Here is a 16,509-nt window from a genome sequence, read left to right on the forward strand (position 1 = left end):
CTAACACTGCAGGTCAGAATACTAGATGATATCAGTGACGTAACGATGCACGACTGAACAGTAGAAGACATTAGTGATGCAACAGTGCAGGACAGTTCGCTAGTAAATATCAGTGATACAACATTGCAGGACTGATCACTGGTCTCTTTTTGAAAATAAATACAGATCCTCAGTGCAACACTACAGTGCTTATCACTACGCTAAGATTATTAGGCTTGGTACACACATTTAATTTTGCAAATGCACTGGCTAGGTGTAAAAGCGGCCTAAAGGACACCTGAAGTGAGGGATATGGAGGCTGCCATATTTATTTCCATTTAAGCAATACCAGTTGCCTGGCTGTCCTGCTGATCTTCTGCCTCTAGTACTTTCAGCCATAGACCTTGAACAAGCATTCAACAGATCAGGTGTTTCTGACATTATTTTCAGGTCTGACAAGATTAGCTGCATGCTTGTGTGATTCAGACACTACTGCAGCCAAATAGTGTAGAAGGGCTGCCAAGCAACTGGTATTGTTTAAAGGGAAATAAATATGGCAGCCTCCATATAATGGAGGGTCAGCACACTGTTAAACTGTAAGATCGATTGAGCCATAGGGTAACATGGACACTACCTTGCACATTAGTTGTCCTTTCAGCTATAACTGACTGATACAATCGAAAAGGGCCCTTCAGCTTCCTAAGTGACAAGTGTGACTTGCTCTAGTCGGAAGGATTCGTTAGACGAATATAGTGATCTTTTGAGAGGAACTGACGGCGAGGAAAGTATGTAATATTCATTTACAGGTACATCATGTGTTTATTTTAAATAATTTTACTCAGTTCAGGTTCTCTTTACAACCAGGTGAGGACTCTAGCAACTGCTTTTCCTACACTCCGACTTTAAAGGGTACCTGAAGAGAGAGGTATATGGAGGCTGCCATGTTTATTTTTTTTAAGCAATACCAGTTGCCTGGCAGCCCTACTGATTCTCTGCCTCTGATACTATTAGCCATAGCCCCTGAACAAGCATGTAGCAGATCAGGTGTTTCAGACTTTAAAGGGGAACTGAAGTAAGAGGTATACAGAGGCTGCCATATTTATTTCTTTTTAATCAATACCAGTTGCCTGGCAGCCCTGCTGATCTATTTCTCTGCAGTAGTATCTGAATAACACCAGAAACAAGCATGCAGCTAGTCTTGTCAGATCTGACTTTGAAGTCTGAAACACCTGATCTGCTGCATGCTTGTTCAGGGGCTATGGCTAATAGTATTAGAGGCAGAGGATCAGCAGGGCAGCCAGGCAACTGGTATTGCTTAAAAGGAAACAAACATGGCAGCCGCCATATACCTCTCTCTTCAGTTCCCCTTTAAAGTCAGATCTGACTTTACTACTATTAGCCATATCCCCTGAACAAGCATGTAGCAGATCAGCTAGGTGCTTGTTTCTGGTGTTATTCAGATACTACTGCAGAGAAATAGACCAGCAGGGCTGCCAGGCAACTGGTATTGATTAAAAGGAAATAAATATGGCAGCCTCCGTATACCTCTTACTTCAGTTCCCCTTTAAAATACTTACAAATATCCTGGGGTAGATAATTACATTGGGTCCTTGGTCCAGTGAAGGAATAGACATTGGCATTTGAAGATCAGTCACCAATGTCTGCAGGGCAGAGGAGGAGATCAGGGTCTGGTTACATCACTGGACGATGGCGGAGTCTGACTCGGTGGACGTTTGTGCAGGGGGCTCTTGTAGCTTAGGATCCATGAACTGACAGAGCAGGTCACTCCAAAAACAGATAACGCCTTACAAACCGCACCCATCCAGTATGAATTTAAATATGCAAAAAATCTTTCTTGATAAAGCCCTGTTGGGGCGAATCGCGATGGATCAGCGGCGGTTATCTTCTGAGATGCGCCCTGACGGGTAGGAATCTCTTACTCCTTCATTTACTCTCATATTCGGCACAATGTACTCTGCTATTCACGCTTCTATACAATGATTGTTTTTGAACTTTCTGCCATCCATCTTTGTGGGCAGTCTCCTTGCACTCTATATTTACTAGACACTTGTTGGGCCCTTCTGGTTGTCTGTAAACGATTGCACTATTTTGCACGTATCTTATTGTCTTATTGCACCTTTTGTGATCAATTATTGCAATTGCTGCATTTCCTGCACTGGCACTTTACTTGATTAGCTACTGGTTCATCCTATTATACAGGGAGTGCAGAATTATTAGGCAAGTGGTATTTTTGAGGAATAATTTTATTATTGAACACCAACCATGTTCTCAATGAACCCAAAAAACTCAGTAATATCAAAGCTGAATATTTTTGAAAGTAGTTTTTAGTTTGTTTTTAGTTTTAGCTATTTTAGGGGGATATCTGTTTGTGCAGGTGACTATTACTGTGCATAATTATTAGGCAACTTAACAAAAAACAAATATATACCCATTTCAATTATTTATTTTTACCAGTGAAACCAATATAACATCTCAACATTCACAAATATACATTTCTGACATTCAAAAACAAAAAAAAAACAAATCAGTGACCAATATAGCCACATTTCTTTGCAAGGACACTCAAAAGCCTGCCATCCATGGATTCTGTCAGTGTTTTGAATTGTTCACCATCAACATTGTGTGCAGCAGCAACCACTGCCTCCCAGACACTGTTCAGAGAGGTGTACTGTTTTACCTCCTTGTAAATCTCACATTTTATGATGGACCACGGGTTCTCAATGGGGTTCAGATCTGGTGAACAAGGAGGCCATGTCATTAGTTTTTCTTCTTTTATACCCTTTTTTTGCCAGCCACGCTGTGGAGTACTTGGACACGTGTGATAGAGCATTGTCCTGCATGAAAATCATGTTTTTCTTGAAGGATGCAGACGTCTTCCTGTACCACTGCTTGAAGAAGGTGTCCAGAAACTGGCAGTAGGACTGGGAGTTGAGCTTGACTCCATCCTCAACCCGAAAAGGCCCCACAAGCTCATTTTTTATGATACCAGCCCAAACCAGTACTCCACCTCCACCTTGCTGGCGTCTGAGTCGGACTGGAGCTCTCTGCCCTTTACCAATCCAGCCACGGGCCCATCCATCTGGCCCTTAAAGACTCACTCTCATTTCATCAGTCCATAAAACCTTAGAAAAATCAGTCTTGAGATATTTCTTGGCCCAGTCTTGACGTTTCAGCTTGTGTGTCTTGTTCAGTGGTGGTCGTCTTTCAGCCTTTCTTACCTTGGCCATGTCTCTGAGTATTGCACACCTTGTGCTTTTGGACACTCCAGTGATGTTGCAGCTCGGAAATATGGCCAAACTGGTGGCAAGTGGCATCTTGGCAGCAGAACGCTTGACTTTTCTCAGTTCATGGGCAGTTATTTTGCGCCTTGGTTTTTCCACGCGCTTCTTGCTACCCTGTTGACTATTTTGAATGAAACGCTTGATTGTTCGATGATCACGCTTCAGAAACTTTGCAGTTTTAAGAGTGCTGCATCCCTTTGCAAGATATCTCACTATCTTTGACTTTTCTGAGCCTGTCAAGTCCTTCTTTTGACCCATTTTGCCAAAGGAAAGGAAGTTGCCTAATAATTATGCACACCTGATATAGGGTGTTGATGTCATTAGACTACACCCCTTCTCATTACAGAGATGCACATCACCTAATATGCTTAATTGGTAGTAGGCTTTCGAGCCTATACAGCTTGGAGTAAGACAACATGCATAAAGAGGATGATGTGGTCAAAATACTCATTTGCCTAATAATTCTGCACTCCCTGTATGATGTACTATTATAGTATTATGAATTGTCCACTTATACGGCTCATTGATATTATAGTATTATGCATTGTCCACTTATACGGCTCATTGATATTATAGTATTATGCATTGTCCACTTATACGGCTCATTGACTTTTAATATTTGTTTTTATTGGTGTTCAATAAATATGTTTTGCATTTTTTTTATTTATATGGATTGGTGCGGTTAGTGAGGCATTATCTGTTTTTGGGGTGGTTGTGCATTGTTTGGTGCTGTTCTGCACAATCCAGTGTGTGTATTATTATTTGCTCTGGTGACTTTATATACTTATCAATATAACTGTAGATGGTGCTTGTCCATTGTTTTGCTGGTTTGCTGACAGAGCAGGTCATCTTTCTTTTAGGAAACTTATCTTTATAAATAATTTAAAACACAAAATAGGGAAGAGCTGACTTCCAAGCAGCACCTGCCTTTTAAATAGTCTGCAGGAGCCGGTCAGCAAATTAAAGGCACAATACGTGCATTCAAACTGCCGTACCACATTATGCAAGGCTTGATTTGACCACAGTATCACCTCTAAACTAGAGAGACGCTCAGCTTCACATAATATGTGGAACTCTAGTAATGATAAAAACTACTTGCATGAGATTTACATTCAGTTGCACTGCTGGAGGATGTTCTCTTCCAAAATGATTTACATGCGAATGCATTCCGTACTACTACAGATATTGACATGGAGATCAGGGCCCTTTTGGGGTCAGTACATTTTTTGTGTTTTTTTTTCAGTAAAAATGTTTTCTGAGGTTGGCAACACTGCTTTGGAGCCAGAGCTTTCTGTCATGCTGCCCCTACCCTGTGGAATGCCTTGCCAAGCTCAATCAAGACAGCTCCAATCCTGTACACGTTTAAATCAAAACTGAAAAGCCACCTGTTAGTCTGGCATTTATAATCACAGAACTTTTTCCCCTGTACACATCACTATGTACTGATCTGAGACAAGCTTAAGCACTTTGGGTTCTCAGGGAGAAAAGTGCTTTACAAATGTTTTGATGTTTTTGTAGAACTGGTAAAATTGCTGTGCGCTACCTCCACTAACAGTAAATAAAATGAAAAAATAAAAACAGGCCGCCCCACCACCGTTACTTCCTCCCATTTTTAAACTTTTTAATAATTTTAGTTGCTGTTACTGCCTCTGTTTTTCCAATTTGATTATTTGTCCACTTTTGGTGGAAGGTTGTCACCCTCATCCCTCAGAGAGCGACTTCTGAATCCGAGTGGCGTCAGGTTTATTGTCCCCACCTGCAAGTCATGTGGTCATCGTACATGGTGACCCGTCTTTGTCAGTATTCTTTACCAAGGGCTGGAAGCCACTAGGAATCGCTGCTGCACTTTTAAATCATTAAAGGGAACCTGTACTGAGTAAAAATATTTAAAATAAACACATGAGGTAACTTCAAATGAACATTACATAGTTACCTTGCCATCAGCTCCTCTCAGAAGCTCACCATTTCTTCTGACAATAATCCCTTCCAGTTCTGACAATATTTTTTGCTGTCAGTAAAATATCAGTTGCTGTCAGTTACAGCTGAGAGGAAAACTGATGTACCCGGTAATGTCCATGTTTCCCTATGGCTCAAGTGGGCAATGTTACAGTTTAACTGTGTGCTGACCAGAAAGCTGTTATGGGTAATGGCCATTTTCAAAATGGAGAACAGAAAATTCCCTTGATCACAGTGAACAAACAGAACCCAGGAGAGGAGAAAGACACTGAGGAGTAGACTACATGGAAGGTAAGTATGACTTGTGTATGTTTATTTTGACTTTTCATTTTCAGTTCAGGTTTTCTTTAAAGAGACTCTGTATAAAAAAGAAAAACTCCCCTGGGGGGTACTTACCTTGGGAGGTGGAAGGCTCAGGGTCCCAATCAGGCTTCCCCCTCTCCTGTAGCTGTAGGCAATCCAGCGCTGGCTCCCCCGAAGCCTCCCGCAATCCTCCCCCGACTAGCCTGATAAGGCTTGATATATTTACCTCGCCGGGATCCAACGCAGGCGTAGTAGCGGCTCTTCCTTCAGGCAAGGCAGAAATAGCAGAGCCCGATCGTATTCGCTCTATTGTGCAGGCGCAAAATTACTCGCACCTGCGCAGCTGAGCGGATCGATTGGGTTCCTTACCCAAATAAAGAGCCGCTAGTGTGCCTGCGCAGGATCGCAGAGAGGTAAATATTTACATCACCGCACTTCGGGGGACCAGGGCACTTAACGGAGGGACGGAGGAGGACGGGGGTAGCCTCATTAGGATCCAGAGGCTTCCTCCTCACGAGTTAAGTATCCCCCAAAGGGGTATTTTTTTATTACAGGATTTCTTTAAAACACTGTGTGCAGCGATTCCTAGGCTGATTGTGATTGCCTTTTCCTCCGATTTGAAGCATTACTTTTTGTTTGTTTTGTTTATTAAATAATCTTTATTATACTTACCAGATGTCCCGTCCCGATGTCCGGCTTTAGTCCGTAGCCCCGCCCCCTAGTGGAAGAGGTCATAGGTGCTTCTCTAGGACCAACCAGAGAAGCACCTGTAACCTCTTCTGCTAGTGGGATGGGCTACAGGAGGTACATTGGGACACTCAGTAAGTATAGTTAACTTTATTTAAAAATCAAATCACTCGGCCCCCAAATTGCTTCCAAATTGTTTTTCAAAGCAATTTTTCAGCGCTTCTATACATAACTTTGAGCGCAAACGTGCCCCAAATGTTGCATGGGGCAACTTCCTCATCACACTTAAGGACCACAGGCTTACACCCCCCCTGGTAACCAGACCATTTTTTATAATTCAGGCCACTGCAGCTTTACAATTTAATTTAGCACAAAATTGAATCTTCCCCTATCTGCTCTGATCGCTGCTGCAGGGTTTTGCTTTTTTTAATTAATTTATTTGTCATTTTTTTTAAATAAAAATGTGTCAGGTTGTTTAAACTCAGCAGGGATGCGATTCCCGCTAATCTCCTCCCCCAGGACTTGATGCCGATCGGCGTTAGGCGGGCCTGGGGGAGCCACCTACCCGACGCCTATCAGCGTAAATCAGGGCAGGCCTTAGGTTTCACAGCACCCTGAGCGAAACCTGATTTTTGTGCCCCCCCCCCCCTTCATCCTCTTCCCATGCGTGCACGCACACACACACACACGCACTTACACACACAGGCCCATATGCAAGTCACCTTTCCTCCTGAGATATCTCCTAGGACAGTGGTTCCCAACCTTTTTGACGTTGTCAGGGGCGTAACTAGGCCCCACCGGGCCCCCCTGCAGATTTTCTGAGCGGGCCCCCCCCCCCCCCCCCGGGGCCCGCTCGCGGCCGTTTTGTGGGTGCTGGAGGGGTGGCAGCATGAGGGGAAAGCCTTGCCCACAGTCGGCGGGGAGAGGGGTAGTTCCCCCCTCTCCCTCACCTCGGGGCTCTCCCCTCTGCGCTCCCCTCCAGCTCGTAAGTGTCTGTGGGGCTGTGGTGGGCAGCGAGCAGCGGGCAGATACATACCTGCTTCCGTGCGTTCCATCGGAGACTTCTCCCTCTAGCGGCTGACGTCACTTCCGGAAGTGACGTCAGCCGCTAGAGGGAGAAGTCTCCGATGGAACGCACGGAAGCAGGTATGTATCTGCCCGCTGCTCGCTGCCCACCACAGCCCCACAGACACTTACGAGCTGGAGGGGAGCGCAGAGGGGAGAGCCCCGAGGTGAGGGAGAGGGGGGAACTACCCCTCTCCCCGCCGACTGTGGGCAAGGCTTTCCCCTCATGCTGCCACCCCTCCAGCACCCACAAAACGGCCCCGAGCGGGCCCCAGAGGGGGGGCCGGGCCCCCCCGCGGGCGCAGGGGCTGCAGGGCCTATTCCTACGCCCCTGGACGTTGTGCCACATCACGCTAAATGCTCAGATCTCCGTGACACGTCACATATGTATAATAGAAAAAATACTATTAATAACCATGAATGGATGGAAAGATAAAAATGAAGGCTTGAACCTTTCAGAAATATTAATAAAAAACAATCAGTGGGACAGTTAGCCGCTCCCCTCCCCCCCAAATTAAGAATGATAGCACAGCACCGACAATTTGCACCACGCATTATAGCCGCAGTGCGCCCCCCCCCCAAAAAAAAATGCCTTCAGACTCAGTATAGGTAGGTAGCCAGGTATAGGTGCCCCCAGTATAGGATCTCATGTGTAGGTGCCCTCAATATAGGTTGCCAATATAGGGTGCCCCCAGTATAGGAAGTCAGTTGAAGGTCTCCCCCCATAGGTAGCCAGGTGTAGGTGCCTCCAGTAAAGGTTGCCAGCTATAGGTGACCCCAGTATAGGAAGTCAGGTGTAGGTGCATCTCGGTATAGGCAGCCAGCTATAGGCGCCCCCTTGGAAGCCGGCGCCCTGAGCGACCGCTCCGGTCGCTCAGGTCAAAGGCCGGCTATGTCTGCGTTAGGTGGTCGTGAAGGGGTTGAATACATTGGCAATCTTTTTTGGGAATTGCAGCCAATTGTCGGCGATCCAAAACCACGACTAAAATCGCCCTTGTAGTTGCCTCCACGTCTAGAAGTTACGACACTATATTGGCTCTTGGTTTCACTTGTCTTTTTTCTTTGTGAGAATGAGCAGGATGACTGACAGCCCCCATAGGTGTGCACTTTGGATTGTAGTATTTTTATGACTGTAATAAACGCACAGGAATGCCTTTATAGGCCTTGTCAACACTGTAGGTGATGGGATCGCTCTGAAGTGTTTGTTTCTGCTTTTAGCATGATAGGATTTTTTTTCACAGTATTTCCTTCTAGTTTGGTTAAATATTTTCAGTTGCTTTGGCTGTTATTTATCTGTTTCACGCACTGTCAGCACGATGCCATAAAGTCCATGCATAACTCATGAGCCCCGCCTGTGGACTGCTGGTGTCTCCTTTCCCATTATCCGGACACATCCTGACAGACGATCCCTGCTTTCCCTGTCCGAAGCTTCTATTGACGGCGGTGAAGTCATCTCAGGTAAGATCTGCCGCATTTCACCGCTGAATTCTGCTGCTTGTCTTGTGTACCTCTCTAGTCAGTCCTCAGATGAAGCTTCTCTCTGCTGCTTCCCCCTCACACTGATATCATTCAAACATCTTACTCTTACATACAGAATAATAAGCTCTATAGAACATGTTATGTAGCTCCAGAAACGTGTTATCTGGTGCTATAATAAAGGTTTTCCAGCAATATGGACTCTGTTATTTAGAACCTGTAGGGTAAGTGCTTTGTGACCAAAGCTTCCCTACCCCTAGCACCATGTATACTGTTATTAATAATCAGTATGTATATGGCATTGACATCTTCCGCAGCGCTGTATAGAGTATATTGTCTTGTCACTTAACTGTCCTTCAGAGGGGCTCACAATCGAATCCCTACTATATTCACATCACTATGTGTGCATAGTGTAGTGTATGTATTGCAGTCTAGGGCTAATTTTGTTTTGGGGCGGAGGGGGGGGGGGGAGTTGGGTAGGGCAAATAACTTGTCTCTATGCTACAAGTAGAAGAAAAGCGCTGTGCAAAAGGGCAAATGCTTCCAAATGTATTGGCTAATTTAGTATTACCAATAAATTTGGAAGCCTTCGCCCTGGTGCACGGCGCTTTTCTTCTATTTTAGCATTGGATTTCTGCCTGTTGGAGTACATTGCGGCTTCCTAGGTCCAGGTCACAGCGCCTGTTGCCAGCATTGGGTGCCAGCCTATCTGCATTATTCTACTAACTAACATATACCTACAGTGGGTTGCAAAAGTATTCGGCCCCCTTGAAGTTTTCCACATTTTGTCACATTACTGCCACAAACATGCATCAATGTTATTGGAATTCCACGTGAAAGACCAATACAAAGTGGTGTACATGTGAGAAGTGGATCGAAAATCATACATGATTCCAAACATTTTTTACAAATAAATAACTGCAAAGTGGGGTGTGCGTAATTATTCGGCCCCCTGAGTCAATACTTTGTAGAACCACCTTTTGCTGCAATTACAGCTGTCAGTCTTTTAGGGTATGTCTCTACCAGCTTTGCACATCTAGAGACTGAAATCCTTGCCCATTCTTCTTTGCAAAACAGCTCCAGCTCAGTCAGATTAGATGGACAGCGTTTGTGAACAGCAGTTTTCAGATCTTGCCACAGATTCTTGATTGGATTTAGATCTGGACTTTGACTGGGCCATTCTAACACATAGACATGTTTTGTTTTAAACCATTCCATTGTTGCCCTGGCTTTATGTTTAGGGTCATTGCCCTGCTGGAAGGTGAACCTCCACCCCAGTCTCAAGTCTTTTGCAGTCTCCAAGAGGTTTTCTTCCAAGTTTGCCCTGTATTTGGCTCCATCCATCTTCCCATCAACTCTGACCAGCTTCCCTGTCCCTGCTGAAGAGATGCACCCCCCGAGCATGATGCTGCCACCACCATATTTGACAGTGGGGATGGTGTGTTCAGAGTGATGTGCAGTGTTAGTTTTCCACCACACATAGCGTTTTGCATTTTGGCCAAAAATATCCATTTTGGTCTCATCTGACCAGAGCACCTTCTTCCACATGGTTGCTGTGTCCCCCACATGGCTTGTGGCAAACTGCAAACGGGACTTCTTATGCTTTCTGTTAACAATGCCTTTCTTCTTGCCACTCTTCCATAAAGGCCAACTTTGTACAGTGCACGACTAATAGTTGTCCTATGGACAGAGTCTCCCACCTGAGCTGTAGATCTCTGCAGCTCGTCCAGAGTCACCATGGGCCTCTTGACTGCATTTCTGATCAGCGCTATCCTTGTTCGGCCTGTGAGTTTAGGTGGATGGCCTTATCTTGGTAGGTTTACAGTTGTGCCATACTCCATCCATTTCTGAAAGATCGCTTGAACAGTGCTCCGTGGGATGTTTAAGGCTTGGGAAATTTTTTTGTAGCCTAAACCTGCTTTAAATTTCTCAATAACTTTATCCCTGACCTGTCTGGTGTGTTCTTTGGACTTCATGGTGTTGTTGCTCCCAATATTCTCTTAGACAACCTCTAAGGCCGTCACAGAGCAGCTGTATTTGTACTGACATTAGATTACACACAGGTGCACTCTATTTAGTCATTAGCACTCATCAGGCAATGTCTATGGGCAACTGACTGCGCTCAGATCAGAGGGGGCCGAATAATTATGCACACCACTTTGCAGTTATTTATTTGTAAAAAAAAATGTTTGGAATCGTATGATTTTCGTTCCACTTCTCATGTGTACACCACTTTGTGTTGGTCTTTCATGTGGAATTCCAATAAAATTGATTCATGTTTGTGGCAGTAATGTGACAAAATGTGGAAAACTTCAAGGGGGCCGAATACTTTTGCAACCCACTGTATGTTTTCGGGGTTTGGGAGGAAACTGGAGTACCCAGAGGAAACCCACACAGAGACCGAGAGAACATAAAAACTCCATGCAGAACTGTGCAGGGACCCAGTGCTGCAAGGCGAGAGTGCTAATCACTACGCCACCGTGCTGCCCCTACCGTGGCTGCCAGGGGCGTATCTGGGTAGTATAGCACCTATGGCAAATGCTGCAATTGTGCTTTTGCTTACCAAAAGGACCACAAGGTAATCACAAGGGGGGAGTGGCCCAAAAAGACTACAAGGGGACCGCAAATCTACTACCATGCCTAGGGCCCAATTACATCTTAATTCATTTCTGTTGAGAGGCATCACCCAGTATGGCTTTGCAACACGAGTGAGGAGGTGGTAGGCATGGCGCCCGTGGCAGGAGCCATGTCTGCACCCCTCTAGATACGCCACTGGTGGCTGCCGCCTATATATTGCAAAAGAAAGGAATCCCGAGTCTATGGGGAGCTCACTTAAAACACACTGATCCTGCATCGCAGTTCTATATCACAAGTATGCTGCTGTTCTTCCATTGGGCACCACTAAATCGGAAAAAGAAACGAGAAAAACAAGCACTTGTGTATTTATATCATTATTATTATTTATTGTAGTTATAAAGCGCCAACATATTACGCAGAACTGGACAATAAATACGTACAATGATACAAAGGATGACAGATGTAACATAACAAGGTTACACAACATAGAACAAAGCTATAGAAGGCAAACAGGGTGCAAGATACATGATCATGCGATTACGAGCTGGTTAGGTAGGTCCAGTAATATAAGTACAGGGCTGTCATAGGAAAGGAGTACACGATCATGTACAATACACTAGGGAAGGGAGGACTCTGACAAAGGCAGACAATGTAAAGGGGGGGGGGGGGGGGGTGGACATACTAGGTATGGCTGTGGAATAAATATTCAGTAGAGAGTTGATGTGTGGTAGGGGGCGGGTAGGCTATCTTGAAGAGGTGGGTTTGGTGGCCTGCTTGAATGTTTTGAAGGAGGGGGGGGGGGGGGCAAGTCTAATGGGCAGTGGATGGGAGGATGGGAGTGCCAGAGGGTGGGAGCAGCTCTTGAGAAATTCTGTAGGCGTACATGGGAGTGGGAAATGCACAAGGCCATTAGACGAAGGTCGTTGGAGGACCATAGGGGGTGGCATGGTGTATATCTGTGAGCAAGCTCCGAGATGTAGCTAGGGCAGGTTTTATGCACGTATTTATAGGCCAGGCATAGAATCTTGAACTTATCCTGAATCGGATAGGGAGCCAGTGCAGGGATTTACAGAGGGGGATGTGGATGCGGAGTGGTGAGAGAAATGGATGAGTCTGGCAGCTGTGTTAATAAATGATTGTAGGGGGCAAATGTGGTTCAAGGGGAGGCCAGAAAGAAAGGAGTTGGAGTAATCAAGGTGGGAGATGATGAGGGCATGGATGAGCAGCTTAGAAGTGTCTGGGGTCAGGAAGGGGCGGATCTTGGACAGAGAGGGAGAGAGCAGTTCACCTTATCATGTTGTTAACAGCGTCAGTATTAACTGATCAGCATAACAAGCATGTTAGTGGATAAATCCACAATCTGATGTCTTTAAGATTGTGGCTACATCACTGGGTGGGCCATTGCTTCAGGACCCAATGAGGAAGCTGGCTATGCTTTCCAAATGACTCTGTCAATACTGACATTGTCGGCAACATAAGGTGAGCTGCGCTCTGCCCCCCCGGAGAACCCTCTTTATACTTTTAAGCACAAGTTCACCTACTCAATTAACTTTTCACCCAGGAGATGTTTTCACATCTTATCAATAACATACTTTTTAAGCCACCAGCAAACAAGATTAAGGCTCTGTTCATACTTTCAGTGTTTGCAGAACGCATAGGAATTCAAAGAAACGCAAGTTGAAAAAACACATGCGTTTGTATGCGTTTTTCTTGCGTTCAAATGCGTTTTCTATTGCGTTTTGCACACACACGTCACACGGGAAACAGAAAAGAATGATAGGAAATGCAGAGTGAAACGTACGCTAAAAATGCAATAGTACGCGTTTTTGATACACGTCCATAGACTTTCATTGCGTCCATTTCTCTGCGTGACGCACAGAACTGCGTGCAGCAATGCGGATGTGAAACGTATGCGTCTCATACGCATACATGTGAACGAGGCCATTAGAAAACATTAGTAGCCGTTTCTATGCGCAAAGTCTGCCCGTATGTGTTCTGTAAAAACGGCTAGGAACGCTCATAGTCTGAACGGGGCCTAAAAATTAGTTAATTCAAAATTAGTTAGACTTTTCTTAGTTTTGGATTTGCCAAGTGCTGAAAAATTGCTCTATAAGGAAGATAAAAGAGTATCAGGAGAAAACTCAGGAGAAAAGTCAATGGCATATGGGCCAAGGAGGGCTTGTTTTCCTTGTTTCTTTTAGAATCCTATATACTCTAGCTCTATAGCTCCAGTATCTCTGGATCAATGTACAGTAGCTGTAGGACAGGTTCTGCCAATTCCCCTAGCTCCAGCGGGAATTCCAGAGCCGGTAACCAGGAGCTCAATGGTGTAGTATCGTTAGCTCAGAAATAAAATGACAGAATGGTGGGTAATGAAGACTCACAAAAGTGGGTTGCAACTCTGCAACTACCATATGTGCATATGGGAATATAACCGTTCCCACTCGGTATACCGGATCCTCCTGGGTCTGGGTGGTCGCTCTCCTCCTAGGCTTCTTACTATTTGAGGAAAACCATAAACAGTGCAGATAGACACCTCCGAAGAGGTGTGGAAACAAGGTTTATGGATGTTGGGGAGGCTCCCAAAAATATGTGAAAACTGGAGTGGATTATTACACACAATACTGAGTTTTGAAAAGAGGTATAATGTGACCTATTACAATGACTCAAAACAGAAATTGGGAAAGGAAATTTTTAATATTCAAAATATTGGTTGTAGACTTTGTAAACCATTTTTTTTAATATTAAAGATTTCCTTTCCCAATTTCTGTTTCGAGCCATCCTAGAGGTCAGATACCTCTTTTCAAAACTTATTATTCTGTGTAGAAACCCGCTCCAGATATTTTTGGGTGCCTCCCCAACACCCATAAACCCCCATCTCTGGATCAGGAATTTTACTTTACTCAATTGTTTTTGTCTTAAAACTGCAATCAAGAGAGACTCTGGATGTGATTAGAGAAGAGGATTAATTCCTGGTATTTTTAATGATTGCCTGTACAAAAACCAAAACTCTGTGACTATAATTCCTCCTGGTTGGAAGTTCTGCTATTGTTTAAATACTACACTAGTAAGTTTTGTTGCCTGTCTTGCTGTTTGGGGTTCCTGCAGTCATGAAGATCTTTGTAAATCAAGTCCTCTATGTACAGTGTTTAATAATGACCTTTCTTATTGCAGGAGAATGTTCAGGACAGGTTTCAAAGCGGAGCGTTTGTCCTCAAGCTTAAAGGCTTCCATGGCCCAGCTGGACAAGTTGAAGGACATAAAAAGTAAGTCCTTGTTCCCTGATGGCCTCTGACAGATGTTGTATATGCGAAGAAAAAAGAACAGCGTGCACCTTCCGTCAAAAACTGTGGTACATTTATTGATCCAAGTTTGCAGCACAAGAGTGTAGATATCGAGGATTACAAAAAACAACAACAAGTGAAGAGGGGTACCTCATACATAGTTGTGCCGGTTGTTGGTGCTTGAGGTGGGAGTGGGGATAACGGTGGTCCTAGCGGCGGCCGTTCCGCGTTGTTGTTGTTTTTTGTAATCTTCGATATCTACACTCTTATGCTGCAAACTTGGATCAATAAATGTACCACAGTTTTTGACGGAAGGTGCACGCTTTTCTTTTTTCTTCGCATATACATGTGCTGTGGACTTCCTTCCTGCGCAGGCAGGCAGCTTTTTGACCACTGTTCAGGTCTGCATTCTGCAGGTCTCTGGAAGAGAGACCTTTTGTCAGTTTTGCAGCTTGCTGCTGAGGAATTTGCATACGTTTGTCATGCAGATTGCCTGGCAACATCCTTTGTAGGCTTGCTCTATATATACCATGTGATATCACAGACCTGGGCTGGTCATAAGGGTTAGTCCTGTGTAACACTCCTGGAGTGTCAGCCTTTGCTCTTTGTTTAAAGATTAGCTTAGAGTAATTCCTGGGACTGCACTAGGCAGGTTCCCTAGTGCAGTTAGGATTGCATATCTGTTTTGTTTGTCTGTTGCGATTGTCCTGTCCCAGCGGTGGTCGACAGGAAGTCGTTCTGATCTGTTGTTCTTGGAGTATAGCTGGAGCAGCGGTTGCTACCAGCTATCTCATCTGATCTGTCTTGCCTGGATCGCACTCGCCTTGCGCTAGTGCTGTTGATCCTTCTGTTCTGTCTTCCTGGATCGCACTAGCCTCTTGCGCTAGTGCTGTGGATCCTATCTCTCACTTATTCCTGTTTTTGTGTATCTGTCTTGTCTGCTACGAACACTTGCTGGAGGCTCGGTGAGGTAACCGTTAAGCAAGCGCTCGCGTCCTCTGTTTCATTTTTGTCTGTCGGTGGTTAGTTAGGCGTGCTTGTCTCTGTTGTGCTTAACACGCGGAGACCGCGCATAAACGCGTGCACTGTTGCGAATGAGTGCGGTGTTCGCGCTTAGTTAGCGTTTGTTATTTTCCTTATCTCCTCATTGTATTATTTGCTGTGCCTTGCTACACTCGTGCTCTGCCTTGCTGTAGCCTTGTGTCACCTCTGGCAATCGCCTCTCTCGCGATTGCGTTCCTGCTTCGTTTCTGCTGTTGTGTGGGCACTGTCGCGGGTTGGCGACTAGATTGGTGCACACACATACCCTCTGTCGCTTTGCTCTCTCTCTTTCAGGGCTATCTTGCCCTGCGTTTCTTCCCTTCGTACAATTCCTGTCTGACGTCTGTGGCAGGGCTGAGGATCTGTTCCTCTGCACTCCACAGCTCCACCTGCCGACAGGAATTTCCCTCTACAGGTGCGTAGCACCTTTTGCTGGGTTCCCACAAATTATACGCTTGTGGAGGATTTCCGCAGTGTCAGCGCACGTCTGGTGCGCTGATCACGGAGAGAATTCCACAATCGTTACACTTCCGTATTGTTATATCACGGAGCACATGCCTGGCAGCAAGAAAGGGGATTACAGGTTGGAGTATGCGTTACTGGTTGTGCCACTATCAGCATCATTTCTCACCAATAACATCACGTGTTAAAGGGGAAGTGCCACACTACTTTTTCTACATTTTGCCTCTGACAGATGTTGGCTTTTCTTTATGAGCAGTGGCTGCATCATAAGGACCATAGAGGGGAGTCTGCAGCATGGACGAACCCTCCATTGAGGGGAATAGTAATTACAGCAAACCTGAAGGAAAAAAAACAACAACTATTGTTATGATGAATTG

At 45.0% G+C, this 16,509-nt stretch overlaps 1 protein-coding gene across 2 annotated transcripts in view; it reads left to right on the forward strand.

Moving 5' to 3' along the window:
- Window positions 1-8,612: 8,612 nt before the first annotated feature.
- Window positions 8,613-16,509, forward strand: part of LOC137538124 (IST1 homolog) — a 36,747-nt gene continuing 28,850 nt past the window's right edge. Inside the window, exons 1-2 of one of the 2 annotated variants that reach the window (XM_068260135.1) lie at window positions 8,613-8,750; window positions 14,520-14,611. In XM_068260135.1, the coding sequence (XP_068116236.1) occupies window positions 14,524-14,611 (88 nt within the window). In that variant the 5' untranslated portion in view covers window positions 8,613-8,750; window positions 14,520-14,523. Of the gene's footprint in view, window positions 8,751-12,674; window positions 12,825-14,519; window positions 14,612-16,509 lie in introns of those variants that run through there. The other variant, XM_068260136.1, reaches the window with a different exon arrangement.

This window comes from Hyperolius riggenbachi, chromosome 11 (assembly GCF_040937935.1).
Source record: "Hyperolius riggenbachi isolate aHypRig1 chromosome 11, aHypRig1.pri, whole genome shotgun sequence".
NCBI classification, from domain to species: Eukaryota; Metazoa; Chordata; class Amphibia; order Anura; family Hyperoliidae; genus Hyperolius; species Hyperolius riggenbachi.